The sequence below is a fragment of the Cyphomyrmex costatus genome, unplaced genomic scaffold (assembly GCF_001594065.2).
Source record: "Cyphomyrmex costatus isolate MS0001 unplaced genomic scaffold, Ccosl1.0 scaffold460, whole genome shotgun sequence".
Classification (NCBI taxonomy): Eukaryota; Metazoa; Arthropoda; class Insecta; order Hymenoptera; family Formicidae; genus Cyphomyrmex; species Cyphomyrmex costatus.
The window spans coordinates 694,374-719,320 of record NW_017278857.1 but is presented as its reverse complement, the minus strand read 5'-3'; the positions used below and the strand labels follow the sequence as shown (position 1 = coordinate 719,320).

Here is a 24,947-nt window from a genome sequence, read left to right as displayed (position 1 = left end):
TTTTTATTAAGAAATGAAAATTCCATATTTATAAAGATAATTCAAAATATCCTTCTAGCTTCATTACATAATATAACTGACAAGTATTATTTATTACATTATAAATAATATACAATATTTTAAACCAATATATTGGATACAATCAATATTGTCAGTTATTAATTAGCGTTCTTCTGCTATCTTTTATAGACTTTGCAACTATTAATTACCATTTATGGAGTTCGTTATTTGAATAATGAATTCAAAAATCGCGGTGAGGTGAGGGGGACAGCGGAGGCGATTCGAAAATCGATAAAATCGATAAAATATATTGCATAAAGGCAATACGACATATCGCGTATTTTATCAGGCTTGCTTGTTTTAATCGAATTTTTCCAATATTAGACGTTCCGTTTATTATTACAAGCCCGTTGACAAACGGTAGAAAACAATGAAATTGTTGGCATTATACGCTTGAATATCGGTGCATGTGTTGAAGCCCGCACATGCAATTACATATATCTACAAATGTAATTAATTAAACATATATTTTATTAAAACACTATGTATGTACAGCATTAAACATGGATGTTGTTTTTAACAACATTTTGACATTGTTTCGTACGTATCAAAAATAATGATCTCTAAGGTGTTGAATTAATTAAAATAGAGGAAAATATTATTTTGTACAGCATGTTCACTTATTCTTCTTCAACTTCATTGTTGCGTTGTCCTTCTTTGCGCAAGCGTGCGATCCAAACAAGAGCTTTTTTAATTTTCGGAGGATAAATAGTGCGACATAAAGCACTATAATAATTACGACGAATATAAATACATAAATGTCTATTAGATTCCGTTGCCAACAATTGAGTTTAATTGCTGGCGATTGAAGCACGTTTCCGTATTTCGCTACATATTCCACCCAAAATATAGATGTATCCATGGCACTCATCGGTCGATCGAGGAATAGCTTCGACAGTTTTTGGACATTTTCACTGAAACGAAGAGAAGCGTTTACATAACGATCAATATAGTGGGATTGATGTTTACAGACGAAATCAATTATAGCAAAGTGCTCGGAAGTTTGTAATGAGCAATATTTTTAATCACGTCATGTTTTTATTCAATGTTGAATCATGAAATTTTAATTGTTTTTAACTGTAATAATACACGATTTTTATATAGATTTCACATTTTTCACTTACCGATAAGTGGAATCCTTCAGAATGTTTTTTATTGCCGAAGTTAATTTCTCCTCAGTAACATCGGTTATTGAGTTCAACGAAATAGCCACCTTCTTGTTGACATAATTTTGAATGTTGACGCGTTGATCACCAAACAGGGGAATTCCAATCATAGGAACCCCGCAATAGATTGTTTCTTGCGTCGAATGAAGCCCGCCATGCGTAATAAAAGCTCGTGTGTTTTTATGTTCTGAAATTCATAGTAGTAATGCTGTTTTTTCTTTATTGCAAAAATATTATGATTGAGAGCATAGATATAAGAAACCATAGATAATAATTTAAAAATTGATAGAATATCTTCCTAGAAAACCAATTATTTGATTTTAATTTATTTCAAAATTTGCATTTATTTTAATCATTTCTATTTGTTTTAGAAATTTGATTTGACTAATATTTTTTATCTTAAATAGTTTTCAAAACTAGTTGAAACCTTCTTTTCTGAATATCACAAAAATATCACGTTTTTTTCCAACTGCACATAATATTTTCCGTTTAACATATTATTAACTGTCTACACACAATTAGAACAACTTTTATCGCGAGAAAATATGGAGAGCAATATAGCTTTAGGGAATGCTCAATTTATGTGCAAATATATTGCTGTAGTATGCAAAACTTGAAAATTTTGATGTATCTATATAGAAATAAGGATTCTAAAAATAGTTACATGAAGAAACGAAATTATTTAATTAGACGCTCTGATGTATGACCAGATAATAATTACGTACTGAGAACGGCGATCTGCGGGAACCACGATTGCGTCATGACATTCTTTGGTAATCCTGGTAACAAATCGTCTTTTATCGCGACTTTCATCAGTACACGAACCGGTGCGATTTTCTCGAAAGACGCGTAAATTTGTTGCAACAATTCCTTAGAAAAAGTTTCAATCCTCACCATAGAACCGAATGAAAAGTAAATGCAACCATCCTTACTTTCATCTAACCATTTTTGCAATTCCTATGTATATATGTGTATATTTCTTTAGAGTAAATTAATAGTTTGTTACATAATTCTTCCTGAATACATGAAACGTGTTTTTAAATGTTTTTAAAAGAAATTTCGGAACATGCATATTTCAAAACTATTTCTTGCACGAAAATATGAAATGTATTTGAAAAAAATACTTAAGTAAAGAAAAGTATCGAATAAAATTATTAAATATACAACGAAAAAATATTCATATTTCTATATTTATCGTACTTTGTTACACACATAATTATATATAATAATTATTAATATTAATAAAATATTGAATATTTTTGTATATTTAATAAAAATTTAATAATGGTGAATCTGAACAATCTAAAAAGTATTACACTTAATAAAAATCTATTTCATATATTTCATAATAAATAATGTAAATAATATTATGGCTCAGTAAATTAAAAATAAGATATAATATAAAAGTTACGAGCCAAAAGTAAATCAATGACAAAACACTATATAAAAAGAATACATCGAGACATTATAATATTAACAAATTATTGCGAAAACAAAAGATTAATATATAATATATATACAGACGTTTCAACCTCGCTCGGGCCTGAATGATGTTATATTCTTTTTATATATATTTTGTTATTGATTTAAATATATATATTTTTGGCTCTCTCTCTCTCTCTCTCGTAGCCTTTATATCTTATTTTCATATATTTCACTTTTGTACGTAAAATATGTTTTTTATTTTTATCAACACACATCACATTCTATTTACTTAAACAATAAATTATATATTTTTTGCACAAAAAATAATCATTTTATTTAACTGTAGTTATTTTTTTATTTGATCGTAAGGAATGAAAGGGAAACAAGTAAAACTATATATTTATACGAATTAAAAAATGATTTTAATTTAGTTTAGGTTTCATTGTATTCAGAAAGAACGCTTTGTGAATAATAAAGGAAAAAATAATTTATGTTAAAACATACCGGTGACATTGGATCATCATCGTTGCTCAGATGCATACCTCCGACTTCGATCACGTTAGTGGTCATCGGTCTGATTCCATTTAATGAGTGATGAGAATTGACCAGATATAAAGATATATCATTGTATAAGTCTTTGATATGTGGCAAGTTCATGCCGAAGTGCTCATTTACTAATTTCAATTGGCTATTTGTATAATAATGAAATTGCCAAGAAAGATAATGCGTCAACAGGAAATTTGACAAACGTTCTTTGAAATTCATGTGTTGACTGTATGCCGAGAACATGTTCGGGATATAAGCAGGATTCAGCGGATTGGCGGACACCTCAGAAAGCCAATCGTGAAAAACACTTGCTACCGTTCCAACCATGGGGACTTTGAGATAACGGCCGAAAGCCATGTAGCACGGAGCTGTAAACAACTGCGTATATTGTCAATTAATTGATTAATTATTTGCACTTAATAAATTACATTTTGTAATCACTTGCGTGACATTGAGTGTGTATAGTTAAACTGCACATTTGTTTCACTGGGCAAAGATGCGCGGTTACGCTTGGATCAGTGGTCGTTTAGCATATTTAGATGCTTGAATTAATTCTCGCTGTTCGCCGAAAGTGATTGCTTATGTATATAAAAGTACTATCAATAGACTTTAATAATCAGTATATAACATTTAATCGGATGGAAAAAACACAATTTTTTATCGCATTAAAAATGTCGGGTTTCGTACCAAAAAAAGAGCATTTGCAGGAAGCGTTACTTTTCTGTTTATAGGCTTATAGGGAGCATATGCTCTATCTAAAACAACTTGCAGAGATTGGGGGGGAGAGTTTAGAGATTAAAGCTCTTTTGCAAATTACTTGATGCTCCAGAATAATTACTAAAATCTTATTCTACATTTAATAGTACGTGAATTTTACGTAGAGAAAAACGTAACTTACGATTTAATATACATATATTACAAAGGTATACAAATATTTAAAAAATTACAAAATTGTAAAAAATAATCTTCCGATATTTTTCTTAAAAAATAAGTCGAAAACATCAGACATACCTCTAGAATGACAATATCATAAGGAGGATCTTGTGGTGGGTTCTTGATCAGTTCTTGTATCTTTGGATGATTCAACAGAGCGCAAATGCTGTTTCCGGTCATCTGAACGAAAGCGGACATAGATGGGGTGCTTGATGCGAAGATTTGTAATTGTGTCGCGGTCATATTGTTCGTAACTTGCGGCATACTGCCCTTTAGGCTGATATCATTGTAATTAAGTATTGGTTTCTTCATCGGGAAATGCGAGACCACATCTACTTGGTGACCACGTCTCGCCAATTCTTTCATCAGTGCTTCTTGCATGTTCCAATGACTCTTGCCATTTAATGGGAATATACCAAGAATTCGGTAACTGCTAGCGATTTGGTCAAAAGCCAAAATTACAAAAACGACCGATAGCAACACCTTCATTTTAATATATTAAACTTGCAATCACAGGCTCTGTGTCAATATATGTTATCCGAATGCTTGTCGTCTTACGTAATACGTACGTTTCCAATATACGTACGCAGTAACTCAAATTGCTATCGTTATAACACTTGTAATTACGTCAACTATGATTACTGATCATTCTTCATCTGGGAAAAACATTAGTTAACTGAAATAAAAACAAGATGACCTGACGTTTTTGTGAGAATTGATGAAAAAGAGATGCTTCGTAGATTATAAAGTTGTAATATTTTACATACTATATAATTAGATTAATAATTTGTTAATTAAAATTTTTACGTAAATTATTGATAAAAAAGAAAACAAATTGGAGAGAATAAGGGGCAATAGGAGTCGAGCGCAGAAGACGTCGCGCAATTAAAAAACATCACTAATAAGTGACAAAACCATTTATTCGAATAACGCTCTTTTATTATGATAGTAGCGCTCTTACATGTTTCGGCTAACTTTTTAGCCCTCTTCAGAGAAACAAACTAATTTACATAACTAATCAATAGAATTTTTTAATTAACGGTGAACTCCTTCACGTCATGATAATTGAGGTACAGAATAAATAACAGACAAAACTAAATGGATGAAAAAGAAAAAGAAGAAAAACAGAAAAATTTGAAAATATCAGAAATAATAAATTGTGAAAACTAATTTCCAAAGAACTAAGATTATAATAAATCATCTCGAGAATATAAAGGAACTTACCACGATTACAAAGTATCGCAAACAATACTAATATTAATTAAAAACCGGTTCTTAATATGCTTAATATGCTTAATACGCGTTTGATCAGTCAATGTCAAAACAGAAAGTCAATTAATTCAATTTTGGTCAAAGGTATAGAATGAAAGAAAGCAGACAATCCACGAAAGCCAAAACGACTTTTTACTGTGTATGTATAGCACTGACTGATCAAACGCGATCAAATCAAACAATATCAAGCTATTTTTAGTTCATCTATCGTCGAGAAGTAGGCCTTTGGAAGTCCCTCCATGTCCGTTTGTCTGTTGAGCCCATGAGTTTGTTTTATGACGAATATCATCTCTGAAATAAATCTTTTCTTGTAGTGGGGGACTCTTCATCCAGTCTCAATACCGTTTCAATCAAATTCGTGACCCTCCAACAATCGACGATCCGTTATAATGCTGCGGGTAGATGTGTTCCATCTGATGTGGTTCTTATGTGGCTCGGCAATCCTTGACTTCAGTTGTCTACACGTCTGTCTCACATAACTCGCATCGCAACTCTTACATGAAATTTTATAAACAACATTCGATTTGTTAATACGTGGAAAAGGATCCTTATGTATCTTAATGAATTCCCATAATTTATTCATACTATAAAACGATATTCTCATATGATCGTTATTCAATTTATTGAACTTTATCAGTAATACCACGAATGAAAGGCACGGTGAACCAAAATTGTTTATCTACCTCTAAGCTGCTATATCGACCTTCTTTCTATTATTGGCCATAATAATACTCTTTAAACGGTTATTGATAATCTCAAAAACAAAATTCAGAGGATAATTATTTTCTAACAGGACTTTTATAATTATGAAGCAAAAATTACCAAAATGAAATTTATAATTTGAAAGTAAAACGACCCTAACAATTAATCTCACTATTGTACATACCTATCAGAGTAAAACAGCGTTATTCGAATAAATAGTTTTTGTTATTAGTGGTGTTTTTTAATTGTGCGATGTCTTCTAGCTGCGCCAGACTCCTATTGCTCTCTATTATCTCCAATTTGTTTTTGAATTATAAGGGGTCTTATTAATTGATTAAATTATTGATATCATAGTTTCTGTTATCTCTATATCATTGTTATTTATATATTTTGACATGTATCAGGAGACGCGATAGTGTCTCCGGCCATGTTCAAAAACTGAGAGATTAAGTATATATTGCCTAATGACATATTTTGTGAAATACATTATTATGCAATTAAGAAATGAACGTTTTAATAATCATTTTAGTTATCATTTGTTGCTCGAATTTGTGAATAATAACGCGACATTTTTAATTATATACATAATAAAGAGAAATTATAATATATTAGGCTATGTTTGGAACTTTACCCGAATGCTCTGGTGCGTCATTCTATCGTTCATTAGACGTAAAACCAGGATAAAGTGACATATTTTAGCACTTGGGTCAAGTTTCTGAATGTAGCCCTATAGAGTATACTCACTCTGTGATAACACGACAATTTTGTATCAATTGACGAAAGAGACGATCATTTGGTGCTCCGTGACACATCGCTTGTTGTTTGAGGTCTTGAAGAGATGGTCTTTCACAAGTTCGTTGGTTATGAATACTAACCAATCTCTTGCTGGAGGAAAGATACATGATAACCGACATGAGTGGTGGTGGTAATTGACGCCTCGAGCATCACAAACCAAGTAATGTATCTGTCAAAGTCCATCTATATACGAAAACTTTAGACATATATACATATATAGGACGTTCCACGTCAACGGGGACAAGTGTTTGGGTAAAATTTTAAAGTCGAAATAAGATGTTCAAAAGCTTAAAATTTTCATTTTTATATTGTAATTTAAGGAAAAACGTGGCATTTTTAAAACTTATGGAAATTGAACGTCTTATTTTGTCTGCTTATATCGGTATATACATAGTGATGAGTATTATGTTACGAGTTGTTTTTTCGACGATCATCGTATTGCATGAGAAAATTTATCCAATTTGTCGTAGTCAACTTACGCGGTGCTATTTATAACAGTTTCTTTGCGAAATTATATCGCTTCGCAATTTCTTATATATATCGAGATTTAATCTCGGCATACTGTTAAATGCTAGCAAACAAGTTACGCATTTTTATGAAAGCATTGGTCTATCCTGTAATACCTTCTATTCAAACTTTTATTTCAGAACTATATTGTCGACTCACTTTCGATGGATGACCCTGTTGGCCGAATACTCCAGCAGGATCAACAGCTTATATACCATTATATCCTGAACTTTATCACTATAGGTTCGATGCATCGCGTAAGTACGTTAGTAGCTATAGAAATGCGATAATTAATCATACTATCGTTTTTTTCTTTTTTGATAAATGATTAAAAGTTATTATTAGTGTTATTTTGTAATTGGAATATTATTTGCATCAGTAAAATAAGTCTTATTTATATAACTAAAATACGCCGCAACGATTTTTTATATTCTTTTAAAAACGTTCAAAGTCATCCCCCCCCCCCCCCCCCCCCCCTTATATTAATGATAATAATGAATGACTTGCACTTTTATATGATTTTATAATAAATAATTTTATAATTTTATCTTTAGTAAAGATAAAAAACTTTTATCAGAGTTATTATCAGTTATCTCCTTCCATGTTTAACCTTTTTATCGCCATTCGACAATATTATTTTTGTCGATGCTAATACAGATGTACATAAATATTATTTGATTTATTAGAAATTATTTTAAAAATTTCGAAAACCACATCTACTATAGAGTAAAGAAAGAAGGATACAAATTTTTGAGATCTTATCGACCACTCGGTGATTGTTTTATTTATATGTCTTCTTATGTATTTTTCTTCGTAGAAACAAACAATAATCATTATAATAACGCTAGACTTAAGGAAAATTGATACATTGAAATAAAGTGAATAAAATCCTTATTCTCATTGTTATGAAATCACTAGTTATGCCTCAATAAACTTAATATACCTCCCAGGTCAAGAACAAATTGAGCTATACTAATAATTAACACGTTAAATAGGGCGAATAAGAGTCAAATTACAATTTAAAATCTAAATCTGATAATTTATTCTAATATTATATATTGCGAAGAATTAGAATAAATTATCAGATTTAGATTTTAAATTGTAATTTGACTCTTATTCGCCCTATTTAACGTGTTAATTATTAGTATAGCTCAATTTGTTCTTGACCTGGGAGGTATATTAAGTTTATTGAGGCATAACTAGTGATTTCATAACAATGAGAATAAGGATTTTATTCACTTTATTTCAATGTATCAATTTTCCTTAAGTCTAGCGTTATTATAATGATTATTGTTTGTTTCTACGAAGAAAAATACATAAGAAGACATATAAATAAAACAATCACCGAGTGGTCGATAAGATCTCAAAAATTTGTATCCTTCTTTCTTTACTCTATAGTAGATGTGGTTTTCGAAATTTTTCCCCCCCCCAAATTGCGCGCCGAACTACAATCGGTCTTAAAACGCAACTCTAATAATTCGGTTGCGGCTGTTGAGGACTCTGTGAAGTCGAAACTTTCCGTATATACCGGTGTTATTATTATAATAAATTTATATATAGATATTTCTAACAACTAGTATAGCTCAATTTGTTCTTGACCTGGGAGGTATATTAAGTTTAATTTGGAAATTTATTTGAGCGGATATTAATTTAATTTAATGCCTCAATAATATAGAAATTAATTCCAAATTAGATCAAATGCGAGTAATATTGCACCAGAAAACGTTAATTAGATTATATTTCTCACACTTTATATTTGGCACACAATTGTTAGAAAAAAATTATTAATGTTTATTTGTTTTGAACAAAAAGAGTCCATAACATAGTTTGTATATATATTTATTAAAATTTTTTGAAAATTAATAATCTTATGAAAAATATGAAAACTTAAAAATATCATTAAAAAATGTATAATGAAGGCTTTCTTAAATTAAATCGCATATTTAAGAAAAAGTACTGCTGAATACTAGAAGTATTTTGAGGCACTACTGTACTACAGCACTACTGTACTACTACATCAGCGCAGTATAGTGCTGTAGTGCTGTAGTACAGTAGTGCCTCAAAGTACTCCTAGTGCTCAGTAGTACTCTTCTACAAGGGTTGGAAGCCAGACACTGGATGTATGTGTGTTGTAAAATTCTTTATTAATTAAAAATTAGACGTTTCGATTGTAAATACGATCCTTTTCAATACAATTCGTTCTTATATATAAAAATTTATAGTGTGTGAGAAGCTGATGTTACATTCATTGTAGAGATTTGCTATGTAATTAGTTTTAGATATTGTGTGATTTTGTCTGCGTTTATCATTATGATTACCGTGTCAACTATGAAGTTAAAATCAAAAGGAATCGTAAATTTTAGTTATGAAATGACAAAATAATAAACATTATACATATAAAAGGTTGAGATGAGAGAGGGAAGTATCAAGTCTTTGAAAATATACATTGGATTGAGAGATTCCGTGTCGTTTTTAATATTTAAACTATTCTTTTGTTTCTTAATGTGGATCATTTCAGAAGTTAGTCTTTTAAATAAAAACTCTTTCTTATCCAATACTTTAATATTTTCCCATTCAAAATCATGATTAAATTCCAGTCTGTGAGCAGTTGATGACAGAATGTTGTGTTGTATTCCAGTTGATGTGATTCTTATGTTCATTATGCGTGTTTTTAATGTTCTCTTTGTTTACCCTACGTGCGATGCATCACAGTCCTTGCAATCTATTCTATAACACTATATATTAGATTGCGATAGAGTATAGGTAGATTGTCTTTTTGAACTTATAAATTTGTTCAACTTATTCCTTTGTATAAGGCTATGTTAATGTGTTCATCGTTTTTGAAAAAAATATTTTATTTTTTCTGAAATATGTTGGGTATTAAGTATTGTAAAAAATCTACGTTTTTTTATTCTCGTTATCTTTATCATTATTATTATTGTTATTGTTGTTATTCGTTGGTATATTGTGAAATTGATTAAATTTTGTGTGTAGTCTTTTATTGGTAGTGGAGAAAATAGTATGTAATGCCTAGTTCACACTGGAATCCGTTTTTATAAACTTAATCTCCTAAAACCACATACTCGTGGGACAGTGAGTTTTTTTAACATACGCAGCTCGGTGAACAAAGAGATAAGGCGAAACTGTTTCTAAATGTCTTCGATTAACACACACACAATTTAACAATTCTTTTTGTATTAGATTATTTTTTTAGAACTGTGTGTAACATAATGTTAATGTAATAAATTATCGAATATTTTTGAAAAAACTTGAATACATGAATTAATATTGCTTTTCCATTCTACGGAAAAGTCAGTGCCCTTACATGGACCTTATCGATGAAATAGTCCGGGGCTTCAAAATATTTAATCCGATCCTGTATATTTGAGTTTGTTTCTTATCTTTTATGATATCGGCGCAATTACAAATTTGTTAGCAAAAAAATCTAAACACAGATCTTGGTTTTTTTTCGATTATTTCACGGTGAAATCGAGTCGCGACGTTCGCAGCAAACGTCTTGCGGTAACGAACAATTTTCGCATGAAAAACGCAATGTACGTAGCGAAGACAATTTATTCTTCAGCAGTGTTATTTGATACCGCTTGTGGTCAGCTAATCACAAATATCACCTAACGCACTAATTACTTGCTCAATCTCACACACGTTCGAGTGACGAGATATAAATTAAATTTACAAAAAGCAGTGAAATCCTAAAAAAACCTTTTTAAAAAAAGAAAAAATGCATAAAACGCCAAGTGCATAGAAAAGGCATTGAATTCTTCTTAATCGAAAATCGGACATGAAATAAATGTAATTAACCAAGTACTTCATTACGCAAAACACGTAAGATAGACCGAAAGTGATTAAAATTGTCAACTGGATTATATATAGTGAAGAAAAAACTTTGTATTCCCAGTAAGTCATAGTTCGAGGGCTATATGTATAATATATAATCTACTTCTGCTAACTAAAACCTAATCCAGAACTTAAAGCGAATAATAATAATAATATGCCCATTGTTAAAAAACATCTTTAAAAAATAACAAGTGAATAGACATTATAAACACAAAAAAGATATAGAAGAATCCAAATTAATATATTATAGATAAAGTTTTAGCGCTATAATTTACTTTTATTCTCTTCCCAATCCCATCTTTCTTCTCCTTTATAGAAGGTTTTCATTTGCGGGACTGTCTCGATATTTAGGTAATTTCTGTATTTTCCATTTTGTGAATCGCTCACGGGTAACCACATATTTGTAACAGGTGTTGGATTTCTAAATCATATTGAGAATTAATAATATAAATAAGAAATTAACAAAATTAAAATATCATATTTAGAAAGATAATTTCAAAGAAATTAAATTTCTCGTACCCTGTTTTAGCAAAATCTGTCCACATTTGTGTTAAGCAATTCATCATTTTGTAGTCTTCCGAATCAATTGCAGGTGATGACATGCCGAAATGTTTTAATATATTAGGATAAAATAAATATGCCAGTTCCTCACCATGAGTCACACCGGTCACACCTATCAATTATTATGATGATTATAATAATTATTGTTCAACATTTAATTAAATCTGTAAATTACATAACTTTATAGAAGTATTTTAAAAGACGATTTATTATTTAAATTAAACTATCTGTAAAACAAATTGTTGTTTTAAAATCACATAAAAATTTAGAAACATTTAAAATCAATTTTTATTATAATTATGATACGAGCGGATGTTTCTTATAAATAAAAATAGATCTTTAGATAGTTTTAAATTAATTAATAATACCTCCTGGAAATTGAATATCAAATATTTTTCTCAAGGGAGAAAAGTCACTCAAGAATGAAAATTGATAGAGATACGTCGCTTTTTTATCATTATTATTCAACTTTGTCTGAATATCCACTGCTTTCATTATATCATGATTGAAGAACTCATCGCTAAGAAAGTCAACGTAATTTATTAGAGTTTCCTCTGAAATTGCTTTGTCACCAAAATATAAAGAGCGCAATTCCTCAACTGTGATTGGTAATGTAGATAAAGTTTGGGGTAATATGAAGTTTTTGAAATCAGAATCAATTTTCTTAAGTTGTTCTTTGCTTATACCTGAAATAATTTTAGAAACATTTTAATTCTGTCCGTTATAGATTGTATAATAAGTAATAAATGTTTTTAACAACTTTTCCTTTTTGGATTATTTCTTTTTTTGATATATGTGATGATGAGATTCTCAATGAGAGATGTAATTTTTTTAAAAACATTATTTAAACTTTTTACATAATGGAATGTATCCGATAAAAAAATGCGATATGTTACACGTATGAGATATGCTATTCTGTAAAAAATTGGAAGCTATTAAAGATGTATAGCTTAATGAACCAAAAAACAAACTCACGCCCATTCAAATTACTGCATACAAGGAAACTTCCTTCGCAACTATTAAAACCCAAAAGTAATGGTACTTTAACACTACGACACATAAACGTCTTTAGATCTTCCGGGAAAAATGGATTCGATGATTCGTAATCCAAAGTGGGTGTAAATATTAAACGATATTGTAGTTTCTCCTGTAAAGAAGATATTATCAAAATAATATTTTATATGTACCATCTGTGGATTTTTTACATACTGCATAATTGATCGAATTCATATAATATTGCAATCATATTACAAATATTTACAGTTTCCGTCAAGAGAGACTTTCGTTCAGTTTCTACTAGCTTTTCGGCATCAACTGTTTTCAGAAATTCATATGCGACTTTTGGATCTGTGGTAGTTTTTCCGAGTTGTTTGGCGAGTTGAAAACTTTTCATCAAATGTGATTTTTTCTCAGTAAAAGCCCAAGGACATGTTGCAACACCACTTTGCGATATCGCTTTATGAAATAGACCTAATAAACAATAATAACAAATTAATTTTGTAAAATTTATTACCATAAAATTCTTATTGTGTCTTCTTCGTAATGTATAAGCTAGCGTTTCAGAGTTTTCGTAATCATTGATTACATAATGATTTTGTGATCGGTCTTACATTATTAAAAACTTCTGTTTTTCTTTCTATAATACGTATATAGTATACCTATATACATGTGTATGTGTATGTGTGTATTAAGTCAATCAAATGAAACGGATGAAAAATTTAGAGATCGAAATCAATGTGTTATAATAATCACCATGATTTGTATAAAGCATTTCTTCCGTTATAAAATTAGATAATGGATATCTTGTTCATAAAACTGGGTTAAGATCGTATCTATTCGCAAACAGTCCACTTGTACTGTAGTGCTTAACGAAATTTCTTGCTTTTCAGATTCTTCTTTGAGTCTCCATAGATGTGTGACATGGCGACTGGTTTAAGCCGAGTTTAATTTCTCACCGTAACTATGTTGCTATGCGATTTCTATATCTTTGGAGATTTACACCCTGAGTTTGTAACTTTTAACTATGATTCTTATATTGTTATATTGCGTTATGTATGATATTGTACATAGTAAAACAAGTGTACGACAATATAACGATACTGAATTTAGGTGCAACAGAATCGTGTGTTGCAAATGTATTAGTGTTTGAATTTGAAATGAAACATCGCAGTTGACTTGTGTATAAATTCTAAGTGAAACAAGGATTGGACTTCTAAATTATCGAGTGTGTAGATAAATCTTTATCGACCAAATATATGTTATTATACCATTAGCTAACGGAGATAAAGTTAAATAATGTACGATAGCTCCACCAGCGCTTTCGCCAAAAATAGTGACATTATTTGGATCTCCTCCGAACTCTGATATATTTTTTTGCACCCATTGTAACGCCATGATCACATCCTTCAGACCTTGATTACCGGTCGCCACTTTATCGTAGAGATTCAGAAAACCTGAAATCATTAATATATTATTTTAAAGTCAACTTATGTTACTTTATGTTTAAAGTAATAATCTATTTTTAACTAATCAGCAAAATTTAATTAATCTTACGTGTAAAAATAAATAATAAATATACATATTTGCACTGACATACTATAGGAACAGATAATGAGATACTATATGGACGGATGTAAATTAAACTTTTTGTATTAAATAACTTGTTTAAACTGTATCTTAGTAATTTGTTAAGAAAGAAAAAAAAACAGAAAATGTTCAAACAATTATTATATCGAAATGTTAAACACAAATTTAAGATATGTGTACAATAATATATATTACTAAACAAACCTAGAACGCCTAATCTGTAATTCAAGGTAACCAAAACTACATCTTTCTGCACGATATAATCGGGACCGTATATAAGTGCATCACCAGAACCCTCATAAAAACCACCACCATGTATCCACACCATTACCGCACGTTTCTTGAGAGGTTTGATGTTTGTGGTGTACACGTTTAAATAAAGGCAATCTTCATTGCCCTCAATTTCACGTGTAATATGATTTATTTGAACGGGGATGTTTCCATGTTTTGACGCGTCTCTTTTACCAGACCATGATTCTAATGGTACTGGATCCTAAAAATGGCATATGTACCATATGATTCTCTGTGTTAAAAGAAACAACTTTTTTCATACCCAAAGTTGTGTTTAAGCAATTCTTTAATTAAAAACTATTTAAAACTAACGAACGAATGTTCTAAGTTTCGTATGAATTTGACGATATCTACCTTGATATTTTTTTGTCACGCCTTTAAATTAATTTATTTACTAATTATAAATTGTTTGACATCTTCCTGAATTTTATTTACTTACTTTGAATCTAAGTTCTCCAATCGGTGGTTTCGCATATGGTATTCCTCGAAAGGCGACATAGTAATCATCATAAATACCTTTTTCTATGACGCCAATTAACTTTCCCTCTTGTACGCATGTTTCAATAATTCTGTTGTCCATAATGGATACACTGCCTAAGAAGAAAAATATGTCAGAAAAATTGATTGCTCACAAATTGGTAAGTATCCAGTAACCAGATAGAAATCTTGACTAGTAAACGGATTCAGCAACTGGTTGGAAATCAACTGAACCAGACCAAATCGATGAACAAATATGGATTGTGATGGATGACGATAAGAGTGTCGATAAATTTATCAGTTTATGTTATGTATTATGTGTAAACAAGATATAAATTATTATCAAATAATTAAGTGGCGTTGGTGAAAGAGGCCCTAAGTATATTGTCATTTTATACTAAAACGTTAATTAAATTTGACTACAGTGTCAAAATCATAATAATTAATCGATGAGAGAGAGAGAGAGAGAGAGAGAGAGAGAGAGAGAGAGAGAGAGAAAAAAACAAATATAATTAAAGAAAAGATAAATTCACTTCATTGAGCACACACAGAATTGATCTATGTATAACATTACATAACATTTTATCGAATCAACTCGGTTTTAATCTCACTTATTTTTAAATAAAAGTACATTGTGTAACAGTGGGGGATAGTTGTTTATCCCGCTTCGCTCGTGCGCTCGCGCCCGTGCCGACCTATAAATAAATATGCCTCCACTCGCTACACATAGAATTGTTCATTAAAAGTGCTCGTCGTAATGTGCCTATACCGAAACGTTTTTGCGCAGAAGAGTGGGGTTAGAGAAATAACTCAACGCATAGGGCACATTACGTGCACGCGTAATGAAAAATTTATATCTTTCTTAGAATATACATACGCTTATATACACAACATAAATTGATAAACTTATTGATCAGAATTAATCTCCGTATATGTAATAAAGTCTGTTCTTTATTGTTACACTTTCTGAACTGTTGCACGTGGTGCAATAAAGTTGAAGTGAAACAAACGTATACTTACTTCACTTCAATTTATTGCACCGTTTGCACCCGTTTGGAGAGATGCAGCAATAAAAAACAGACCTATGGTTGAAATGATTTTTAAATTTGACAGATTTGGAAAAGAAAGAATAGTATGTTTTGAAAATATAGGTATATTTTAGAATGAGCGAAAAATAAATGCACGATATTATTTTTTTTTAATTAAAATTAAATATTTTTTCAAAAATATTTTTCAACGTATAAATAAGTAAAATGCTTTTGCGAAGCTTCACTAATGACGGAGCGTACGGAAATAATTTATAGTAAACCTGTCAGATTAGTGATGAAATATACTCTTCAAGAATATATGTTTCGATCCAGGATCTGAATTTTCTTTGCTGATTGATCTAATGCTTCATATGATATGGACTTGCACCATCCTAATATAACGCATATAAACCTTTATTTTGACTGATATCTTATCGAAAATCATATATGCGTTACATTAACATTGCAGATGTTATCTCTTACCATGCATTTACGATTTTATCAGACTGATAATTGCTATAGTTTTTGACTTACAATTAAACACATTGAAAATCAGGAAAGATGATAACCTATTGTATTCAAGAAGGTCATATTTATTATCTTTTTAAACTAATAGTGCGCGCGCGCGCGCGCGCGTGTGTGTATGAATTAACACCTCTGTCTTTATCTTCTTATGAGAATATCATGTCTAAGTGATCGTGGATTCTTTGTAATTCTGATTCTAATTGTTAACACTTAATAAAGATCTGGCTCTAGGATTAAAACGTATATGTACCCGAGGAATAAATTTTATCTTTATTATTTAATTTGCGAGGTTTAATATAAATTATTTCTGTATGTTTTTTCACCAGAGCGGAGTTAATTCTTTAAACAATTTTTCAACAAGAAAAAAAACAAAATCTTTAACCGTCAAGCTGAATCAACTAAAATGTTTAAAAATTGTCAATGAAATAAAAAGGCAATTAAGAGTCAATATTATATGTGTGATCTAATAAAGCATTTAATATATTATAAATTAAAATAAAATAAAAATAAAATAAAATTCACACTATAAATGCGCACGCAAACAAAAGTCAAAACCATAACGTTTCGGCTGCATATTCGAGCCATCCTCAGATGTACATATAAATATTAATTAACGCAGTAAAACATCTTTAGTTAACGCAGAAAAAACAAGAATAAAACTATAATGGAGTGTTATGTTCTAAAACGTTGAGTATTTCCACAGAGAGAACAATTTAGCTCATCAAGCGATTGGAAGTCAAACTGAATCAACTAAAATGTTTAAATAATTCTATATAAATACTACGCATGTAGTCATTTACGCCGTACGCCGAATTTATTTTTCGGCCTTGAAATGTAAATTGATTGAACTACAGTAGTAATATCACAAATTAAATTGCTTAGCAATTTACTATTACTTTATGCTATCACCTTATAAAGATTTTAATAATGCTAGGTAATAATTAAAGTCTAGGATAGACCCGGATCTTTAGCATTCTATGCGAGCGTACTATGAACCTTTTCTAAGACTACTGAGACCTTGGTAATATTCTTCTAATAACCAGTGCACGTGGAAACATTTAACTTCAGGCCAGGGTTGGCAACATTATCTCATAAAAATAAGTCGTTATCGTTATCTTTCTTTTTCTTAAAAAAAATAACTTATTCCCGTTACTCATTATTAATTTGCAAAAATAACTCGTTATCGTTATTCAAAATATAACGAATCGTTACTTTTTCGTTACTTTTTTCTTGACACTAATAGAATATTAGGTGCAGATTTTTTTGATAAATGTAAAAAAGATATCAAAATTTTATTTTTTAATAGAGAAATAGAGCTAAAAAATGTGTGTGTGTGTATATACATATATAATTATTAATTACATACACTAATATAATAATAGAATAAATATCATATATATAATATTATATAAACTGATATTTTCATTAGAATAGAATCTCACGTAATCTCGCTGATCTCATCACTACAATCTACATGCTATATGTTAGTCTTAGGTCCGTTTCGTTTCACGCATAGTGCGTATGATACATCACTTTATCCTTGTTCACCGAATATTAAAGGAAGATAAAATGATACATTATGCGTGAAATGGAACGTGCGAATACAATGTGAAAAAAGGTGTCGTGATTACGTAATTAAGAAAGTCAATCAGACTTATTCCTTTAACATCGCATCTCTATTTTCTATAGCTCTTATATAGTTATGACTGAAACTTTTACATGGCTAAAAATAAAGTAACGATAAAAGTAACTATAGTGAAATCGTTATCATTACCCCAAAAATGTAGCTGCGTTACTATGAACGTTACTCCAAAGAAAATGAGTAGTACTAAAGGAATTCTGGAGCTGGACTCAATGCTGCCAGTCGGGCCGGGTTCCAGTACCATCCATAAATCGGCAGTGCACTATTTTTAAATTGAATCTTCAATCTATATTTTGAAAAATTTAAGATTTATGTTTACTGGAATCAGCGCGCTTATAAGACTTTGACGTTTCTGTGTACTGTCTAGTGCCTGGTTTGTGAAAGGTACTGGAGGGGGAACCCGGCCCGACTGGCAGCACTGGCTGGACCCTGGACCACGAATATAGTGGCTACGCCGACACCAGGCGACGTCGGTGTCGCGCAGGGTCCGAGGAGGAATGAGCAATCGTAGGAAATTAATAAACGAAATTGTTTTATGGAATGTTAATAAGGAAATGAAAAAATATATTTATTAAACCAATGTTAATACAAAATTAATATATACTTAAAAATAATATACAAAAATTGGAAAAGTTAATTATTTAAACAAAAATCGCATATGCAATTTTTAGCGTTATGTATATTTTACAAAATACTCGTAATCTAAGTTTAATAATGTATTGCCACAATACATACACACGATACACACACTCATTTGCATGATTTAAATGATCCCTGACCTTATAACTTCTGTGTTTATGATGATAGAAGTAGAAATATTGCTGATAGAAATAAATTTTACGTTATCTGGTTATGGAAAATTCTCTTATAGAAATATAATAGTTATATAGAGTGTCCGGAAAGGATCCGAACAACATTTAAAGATAAATTCCTGAGGTCATTTTAAGACGAAAATTTTAATAACAAGGTATTAAAATTATAATAATTTTTGAATATAATTGCTTAAAATTAACAAATTATATCGTCAAAGTTGGCGCGCTCAAGAATGGCATAACGCAAATTTTTATTATTATTTTTTTAACAATAGTTAATTATAATGTATATATATAATAATTTAATAATAATAAGTCGTTATCGTTATCTTTCTTTTTCCTAAAAAAAATAACTTATTCCCGTTACTCATTATTAATTTGCAAAAATAACTCGTTATCGTTATTCAAAATATAACGAATCGTTACTTTTTCGTTACTTTTTTCTTGACACTAATAGAATATTAGGTGCAGATTTTTTTGATAAATGTAAAAAAGATATCAAAATTTTATTTTTTAATAGAGAAATAGAGCTAAAAAATGTGTGTGTGTGTATATACATATATAATTATTAATTACATACACTAATATAATAATAGAATAAATATCATATATATAATATTATATAAACTGATATTTTCATTAGAATAGAATCTCACGTAATCTCGCTGATCTCATCACTACAATCTACATGCTATATGTTAGTCTTAGGTCCGTTTCGTTTCACGCATAGTGCGTATGATACATCACTTTATCCTTGTTCACCGAATATTAAAGGAAGATAAAATGATACATTATGCGTGAAATGGAACGTGCGAATACAATGTGAAAAAAGGTGTCGTGATTACGTAATTAAGAAAGTCAATCAGACTTATTCCTTTAACATCGCATCTCTATTTTCTATAGCTCTTATATAGTTATGACTGAAACTTTTACATGGCTAAAAATAAAGTAACGATAAAAGTAACTATAGTGAAATCGTTATCATTACCCCAAAAATGTAGCTGCGTTACTATGAACGTTACTCCAAAGAAAATGAGTAGTACTAAAGGAATTCTGGAGCTGGACTCAATGCTGCCAGTCGGGCCGGGTTCCAGTACCATCCATAAATCGGCAGTGCACTATTTTTAAATTGAATCTTCAATCTATATTTTGAAAAATTTAAGATTTATGTTTACTGGAATCAGCGCGCTTATAAGACTTTGACGTTTCTGTGTACTGTCTAGTGCCTGGTTTGTGAAAGGTACTGGAGGGGGAACCCGGCCCGACTGGCAGCACTGGCTGGACCCTGGACCACGAATATAGTGGCTACGCCGACACCAGGCGACGTCGGTGTCGCGCAGGGTCCGAGGAGGAATGAGCAATCGTAGGAAATTAATAAACGAAATTGTTTTATGGAATGTTAATAAGGAAATGAAAAAATATATTTATTAAACCAATGTTAATACAAAATTAATATATACTTAAAAATAATATACAAAAATTGGAAAAGTTAATTATTTAAACAAAAATCGCATATGCAATTTTTAGCGTTATGTATATTTTACAAAATACTCGTAATCTAAGTTTAATAATGTATTGCCACAATACATACACACGATACACACACTCATTTGCATGATTTAAATGATCCCTGACCTTATAACTTCTGTGTTTATGATGATAGAAGTAGAAATATTGCTGATAGAAATAAATTTTACGTTATCTGGTTATGGAAAATTCTCTTATAGAAATATAATAGTTATATAGAGTGTCCGGAAAGGATCCGAACAACATTTAAAGATAAATTCCTGAGGTCATTTTAAGACGAAAATTTTAATAACAAGGTATTAAAATTATAATAATTTTTGAATATAATTGCTTAAAATTAACAAATTATATCGTCAAAGTTGGCGCGCTCAAGAATGGCATAACGCAAATTTTTATTATTATTTTTTTAACAATAGTTAATTATAATGTATATATATAATAATTTAATAATAGTTTTATTTTTATTATTTTGTTACTTTTTTAAAATTTTATTTTACTTTTATTTTTATGTCCTTGTCAATTTATATCACAGTGTATATATTGGAAAATTGTCATAAGATAAAATATCTTATTCATATTACATATTTAATATTTGCATGATCGATGATCTACTTGTTTTTTTAACCTATGTATTTTTAATTTTAGAGTACGACAATATAAATATACGATGTAATTGCGGTTACTTTGAGTTGCGTTTGTTGGAGTGAAGATATTATTTGAACAAAATGAAAAGTCTCGTGCTTTGCGTCTGTGTTTTCATACTTGCTGTAAATAATTTCTTAATTAATTATTTTAACAAATTCTTTTAAATAATTTTTATAGGTTACCTATACTTTTGTTAAATATATCATTAACTTAACTAAAACTTAATGAAATTAAATAATTTAAATTAAGAAACTGAAATTGAATTTTACTTACATTTAGTTTATTATTCATTAAGTATGTATACGAATAATGAGAAAGGAGTATTTGCTCCCTTTAAGGAACAATTTCTAATTCAATTTCTTTTTTTCGACATACTAATACCTTGTCGCGGTAAAAGCTTTTAATACAAAAAAGTGTATACATTTGTATTTAATTATATATATATATTTTAATTTCCAAAATAAACCTGTGTCTATATGATATATACATATATTGTGTACACGCATGCGCGTGTGTGTGTGTACAATGTGTATTTATGTATTAAAACAAATGTGTAAAAAAAGTTGTGTAATAAGTATATTAATATATTATTATATTTTGACTGTTTGAGTGCATACGTAAATGTTATGAAACAAATTGATTTTGACACATATGGAAGTTCAAAATATTATTATAAAATGTTATATATATAACTCAAGGAAATTGAGATATACTATAGGGATTATTGCTTCTTTGAAATTTAACTATATATATAAAAAAATATTTAAAATAAATAACTAACAAATAATAATTAACAAATATAATCAAGATTAAAATAAATAAAACAAACTGTTCATATAAGTTTCAGTTGTCTGATTCATCAGAATTAAGAAAACAAGTTACAGATACCATAACAAATACATACGAGAGTAGTATTCGAGAATGCATGACTGAAAACAATGCGACTGAAGGTATGTTATAATTATGCATATTATTGTAGATTTTTCGTGTTTTTTATTTAAATTATATTGGTCAATTAAGAATTGATTTTATTGAAATTTATAATAAATTCCTTTATCACACGGATTACCGCGAAAAAAAACTCTCATTAGCCCTGTCTTTGTTTATTTTTGACTTTCTCTAGAGTTATTGTTATCATTTTCATTTTTGTGATATTTGAGTTAACATTTTTCTCAAAAAAGTAGATTACTCCGGTCAATTTGATTTCTTAGGTGACTGGTACACGATGGAAGAAATGTCGACTAATGTGTATGCCAATCCCGAAAATGCAGAAAGAACAAGGAGACTTGGCTGTTGGATTGCGTGTATCATGAAAAAGTTAAATATCCTCGTAAGTATTTAGAAATATATAATATGTACGTATTGTACGAGGGCATGTTAATAAGTTTTTAGAAAAACTCGTAGTGACATGACACTGCGAGTGCTCTCTGACAGATTTTCTAAGAACTTATTAACTTGCCCTCGTATATACATAATGTTTAACAACGCAACATATCGTAATAAATATTAAATTTTAAATTATGTTAAAAAGATCAATTTCTCTGACTGTAAATTAGTATAAAAATATATATTATATGTTTTTCATAAAACTTTGTTGTGTTCTCTCTCTCTCTCTCTCTCTCTCTCTCTCTCTCTCTGTATTTAATTTATAATAAATATATTTTACATTAAAATATATAATAGTAATGCTAAAATTGTTCAAAAATAAAATAAATATGCATGTTTTATTATTTCTTATTATTTATTATTATTTACCATTATTGTACTAAATATTAGATGGCTGACGCAAATATTAAAGAAGCGACACTTGAAGAAAAAATAGAAATGATGTTTTTTGCTGATCCTGACAATAAAGGCACACTACACAGAATTAGACGTAAATGCTTGAAAGAAGGTAAGCCACATATTATTGTATTATAATAATTATAATATATATATATATATATATAGATATATACATATATAAATTATACTATTATCACAAGAAATAAGGAATTACAAAAAATGTATTTTGTATGTTTACATCAGGGCCGTGCTAAGGGTGGGTTTATAGCATGCACCGCGTTAGGGCCTTCGAAGTTTTAATCCTCAGTACTAAGGGGTCCAGAAGTTTTTAGTAGTCCCAGATATAATGCGAGGGATAATAGCGATAACGATAGGAATAACGATTTCAGCCTATTAAAAACTAACCCGTGTCATTAAGAACATATATTTATTGTACGTATACGTATCCGATTTCTCACATGTTAAAATCGTATTATTTTTATTGCTATTGCTATTCCCTCTCATTTCTCCTGGACTTTACTTAAATTATCTATTATTTCTATTTAAATTAATTTTTATACAATTTAATTTTCACTTTCAAATAATTTTCATTTATATTTCATTTACACTTCATAAGGTAATAATTTAAATGCAATAAAATTTATATGTATAAAATTTAATGTAAAATTATATAATATATCAATGATACAATTTGTCTAATCAAGTGGCTTTTGTATATTTAACTTTTTATAATAGGGTTGCATAACAATCATTTAGTAACTCGTGGACTGCATCAAGTCCGCAAGATTTTCAATTTAATTCACAATGTCCAAACTTCATCGATGGAAAAAAAATAAACAGAATTATTAACGCATAGCACCATAGTATTAATTACTTTGTTTTCTGATGTTTTCTAAATTCTTCAAAGATTTTTTAATACGAACTTTATGAAAAGGTAGGACCTCAAAAGTCCTTTGCACGATTCTGGTTTATCATATATAACGTGTGCATTTATAATGTAATATTCTACTAACTTTAGATATTTAGTATTAAAGTACAATAGCCATAAAAGATAAAGATATATTACTAATTTTAACATGTGGTAATCATGTTTTTTAATTTTTTATACAGTGAGAGATATTACACAAGAATGTGAGAAATGCTTTTCTCTGTTGAAATGCTATTTGAAAGAAGTACATGATCTACAACATATAAATCATCAAAAACATATATAAAAATGAAGAAGAAAAAGGAAAACAGAAACAGAACAGACTGAATAAATACAATTGGATATCAAAAAAGAATATTATTTGTAATAATATGTATATTATATATGTATGTTATATGTATATTATACATGCAAGGCTATATAATGTACATATAACACAATATAATTTTATTAAATAAAAGCTATATACATATACTAATGTATGCTTTTATAATTTATTCTTAATTTTCTGTTTAATAAAATGCAGAAAAGTATTTGTAATTGTTTGTAATTAATATAAGAATTATCTTTTAATTGGTTACATTTGTTTATATGTAAATAAAGTAGAAACATATTAGAATAAAATTAAAGATTTTACCGAATTTTATTTTAAATTATATTTATTTATGATGTGTGTGTAAATATTTATAAGTGTATTTCTCTCTCTCTCTCTCTCTCTCTCTCTCTCTCTCTCTCTCTCTCTCTCTCTTTCTCTCTCTTCAAAATAATAATGGGAACGTACACATAAGTTAAATCGACCTCTTTGTCACCTTCTATAATACATTGCGCTCCCTATCTAAAGTCAATTAAAGAGAAACTGATATGCTTTAACATTGCGTT

General features: G+C 29.4%; 3 protein-coding genes across 4 annotated transcripts; 1 reads left to right on the top strand and 2 right to left on the bottom strand.

Moving 5' to 3' along the window:
* Positions 1 to 513: 513 nt before the first annotated feature.
* LOC108777728 (UDP-glucuronosyltransferase 1-9) lies at positions 514 to 6,977 on the bottom strand. Its single transcript, XM_018544684.1, has 6 exons — positions 6,849 to 6,977; positions 4,209 to 4,806; positions 3,156 to 3,575; positions 1,952 to 2,183; positions 1,185 to 1,413; positions 514 to 974 (listed from the first exon to the last, which is right to left on the bottom strand). Exons 2-6 carry the CDS (start codon positions 4,617 to 4,619, stop codon positions 677 to 679), a joined length of 1,590 nt encoding a protein of 529 aa, XP_018400186.1. The 5' UTR covers positions 4,620 to 4,806; positions 6,849 to 6,977; the 3' UTR covers positions 514 to 676.
* Positions 6,978 to 11,506: 4,529 nt separating this feature from the next.
* LOC108777727 (esterase E4) lies at positions 11,507 to 18,667 on the bottom strand. 2 transcript variants are annotated; one of them, XM_018544682.1, is made up of 9 exons: positions 18,504 to 18,667; positions 15,139 to 15,293; positions 14,613 to 14,901; positions 14,090 to 14,275; positions 13,084 to 13,292; positions 12,798 to 12,969; positions 12,191 to 12,508; positions 11,781 to 11,934; positions 11,507 to 11,682 (listed from the first exon to the last, which is right to left on the bottom strand). In XM_018544682.1, the coding sequence occupies exons 1-9, from the start codon at positions 18,613 to 18,615 to the stop codon at positions 11,526 to 11,528; spliced, it is 1,752 nt and encodes a 583-aa protein (XP_018400184.1). In that variant the 5' UTR covers positions 18,616 to 18,667; the 3' UTR covers positions 11,507 to 11,525. The 2 variants fall into 2 exon arrangements, with proteins under 2 accessions (XP_018400184.1, XP_018400185.1); XM_018544683.1 differs by lacking the exon at positions 18,504 to 18,667 and adding an exon at positions 16,486 to 16,562.
* Positions 18,668 to 21,403: 2,736 nt separating this feature from the next.
* LOC108777744 (pheromone-binding protein Gp-9) lies at positions 21,404 to 24,389 on the top strand. The gene is made up of 5 exons (XM_018544703.1): positions 21,404 to 21,477; positions 22,197 to 22,305; positions 22,567 to 22,685; positions 23,132 to 23,249; positions 24,251 to 24,389. Exons 1-5 carry the CDS (start codon positions 21,436 to 21,438, stop codon positions 24,352 to 24,354), a joined length of 492 nt encoding a protein of 163 aa, XP_018400205.1. The 5' UTR covers positions 21,404 to 21,435; the 3' UTR covers positions 24,355 to 24,389.
* Positions 24,390 to 24,947: the final 558 nt, after the last annotated feature.

Excerpts from the sequence above, each read along its gene's own strand:
- LOC108777728 (XM_018544684.1), bottom strand. The coding sequence starts at position 4,619 with ATGAAGGTGTTGCTATCGGTCGTTTTTGTAATTTTGGCTTTTGACCAA. Across the intron at positions 3,576-4,208 it reads ATGATATTGTCATTCTAGAG|TTGTTTACAGCTCCGTGCTA; the intron begins GTATGTCTGATG and ends CAATATACGCAG. Across the intron at positions 975-1,184 it reads CTGAAGGATTCCACTTATCG|TGAAAATGTCCAAAAACTGT; the intron begins GTAAGTGAAAAA and ends TCTTCGTTTCAG.
- LOC108777727 (XM_018544682.1), bottom strand. The coding sequence starts at position 18,615 with ATGGTACTGGAACCCGGCCCGACTGGCAGCATTGAGTCCAGCTCCAGA. Across the intron at positions 12,509-12,797 it reads ATGCAGTAATTTGAATGGGC|GTATAAGCAAAGAACAACTT; the intron begins GTGAGTTTGTTT and ends AAATTATTTCAG. Across the intron at positions 11,935-12,190 it reads TGATATTCAATTTCCAGGAG|GTGTGACCGGTGTGACTCAT; the intron begins GTATTATTAATT and ends AATAATTGATAG.
- LOC108777744 (XM_018544703.1), top strand. The coding sequence starts at position 21,436 with ATGAAAAGTCTCGTGCTTTGCGTCTGTGTTTTCATACTTGCT. Across the intron at positions 22,686-23,131 it reads TGAAAAAGTTAAATATCCTC|ATGGCTGACGCAAATATTAA; the intron begins GTAAGTATTTAG and ends ACTAAATATTAG. Across the intron at positions 23,250-24,250 it reads ACGTAAATGCTTGAAAGAAG|TGAGAGATATTACACAAGAA; the intron begins GTAAGCCACATA and ends TTTTTTATACAG.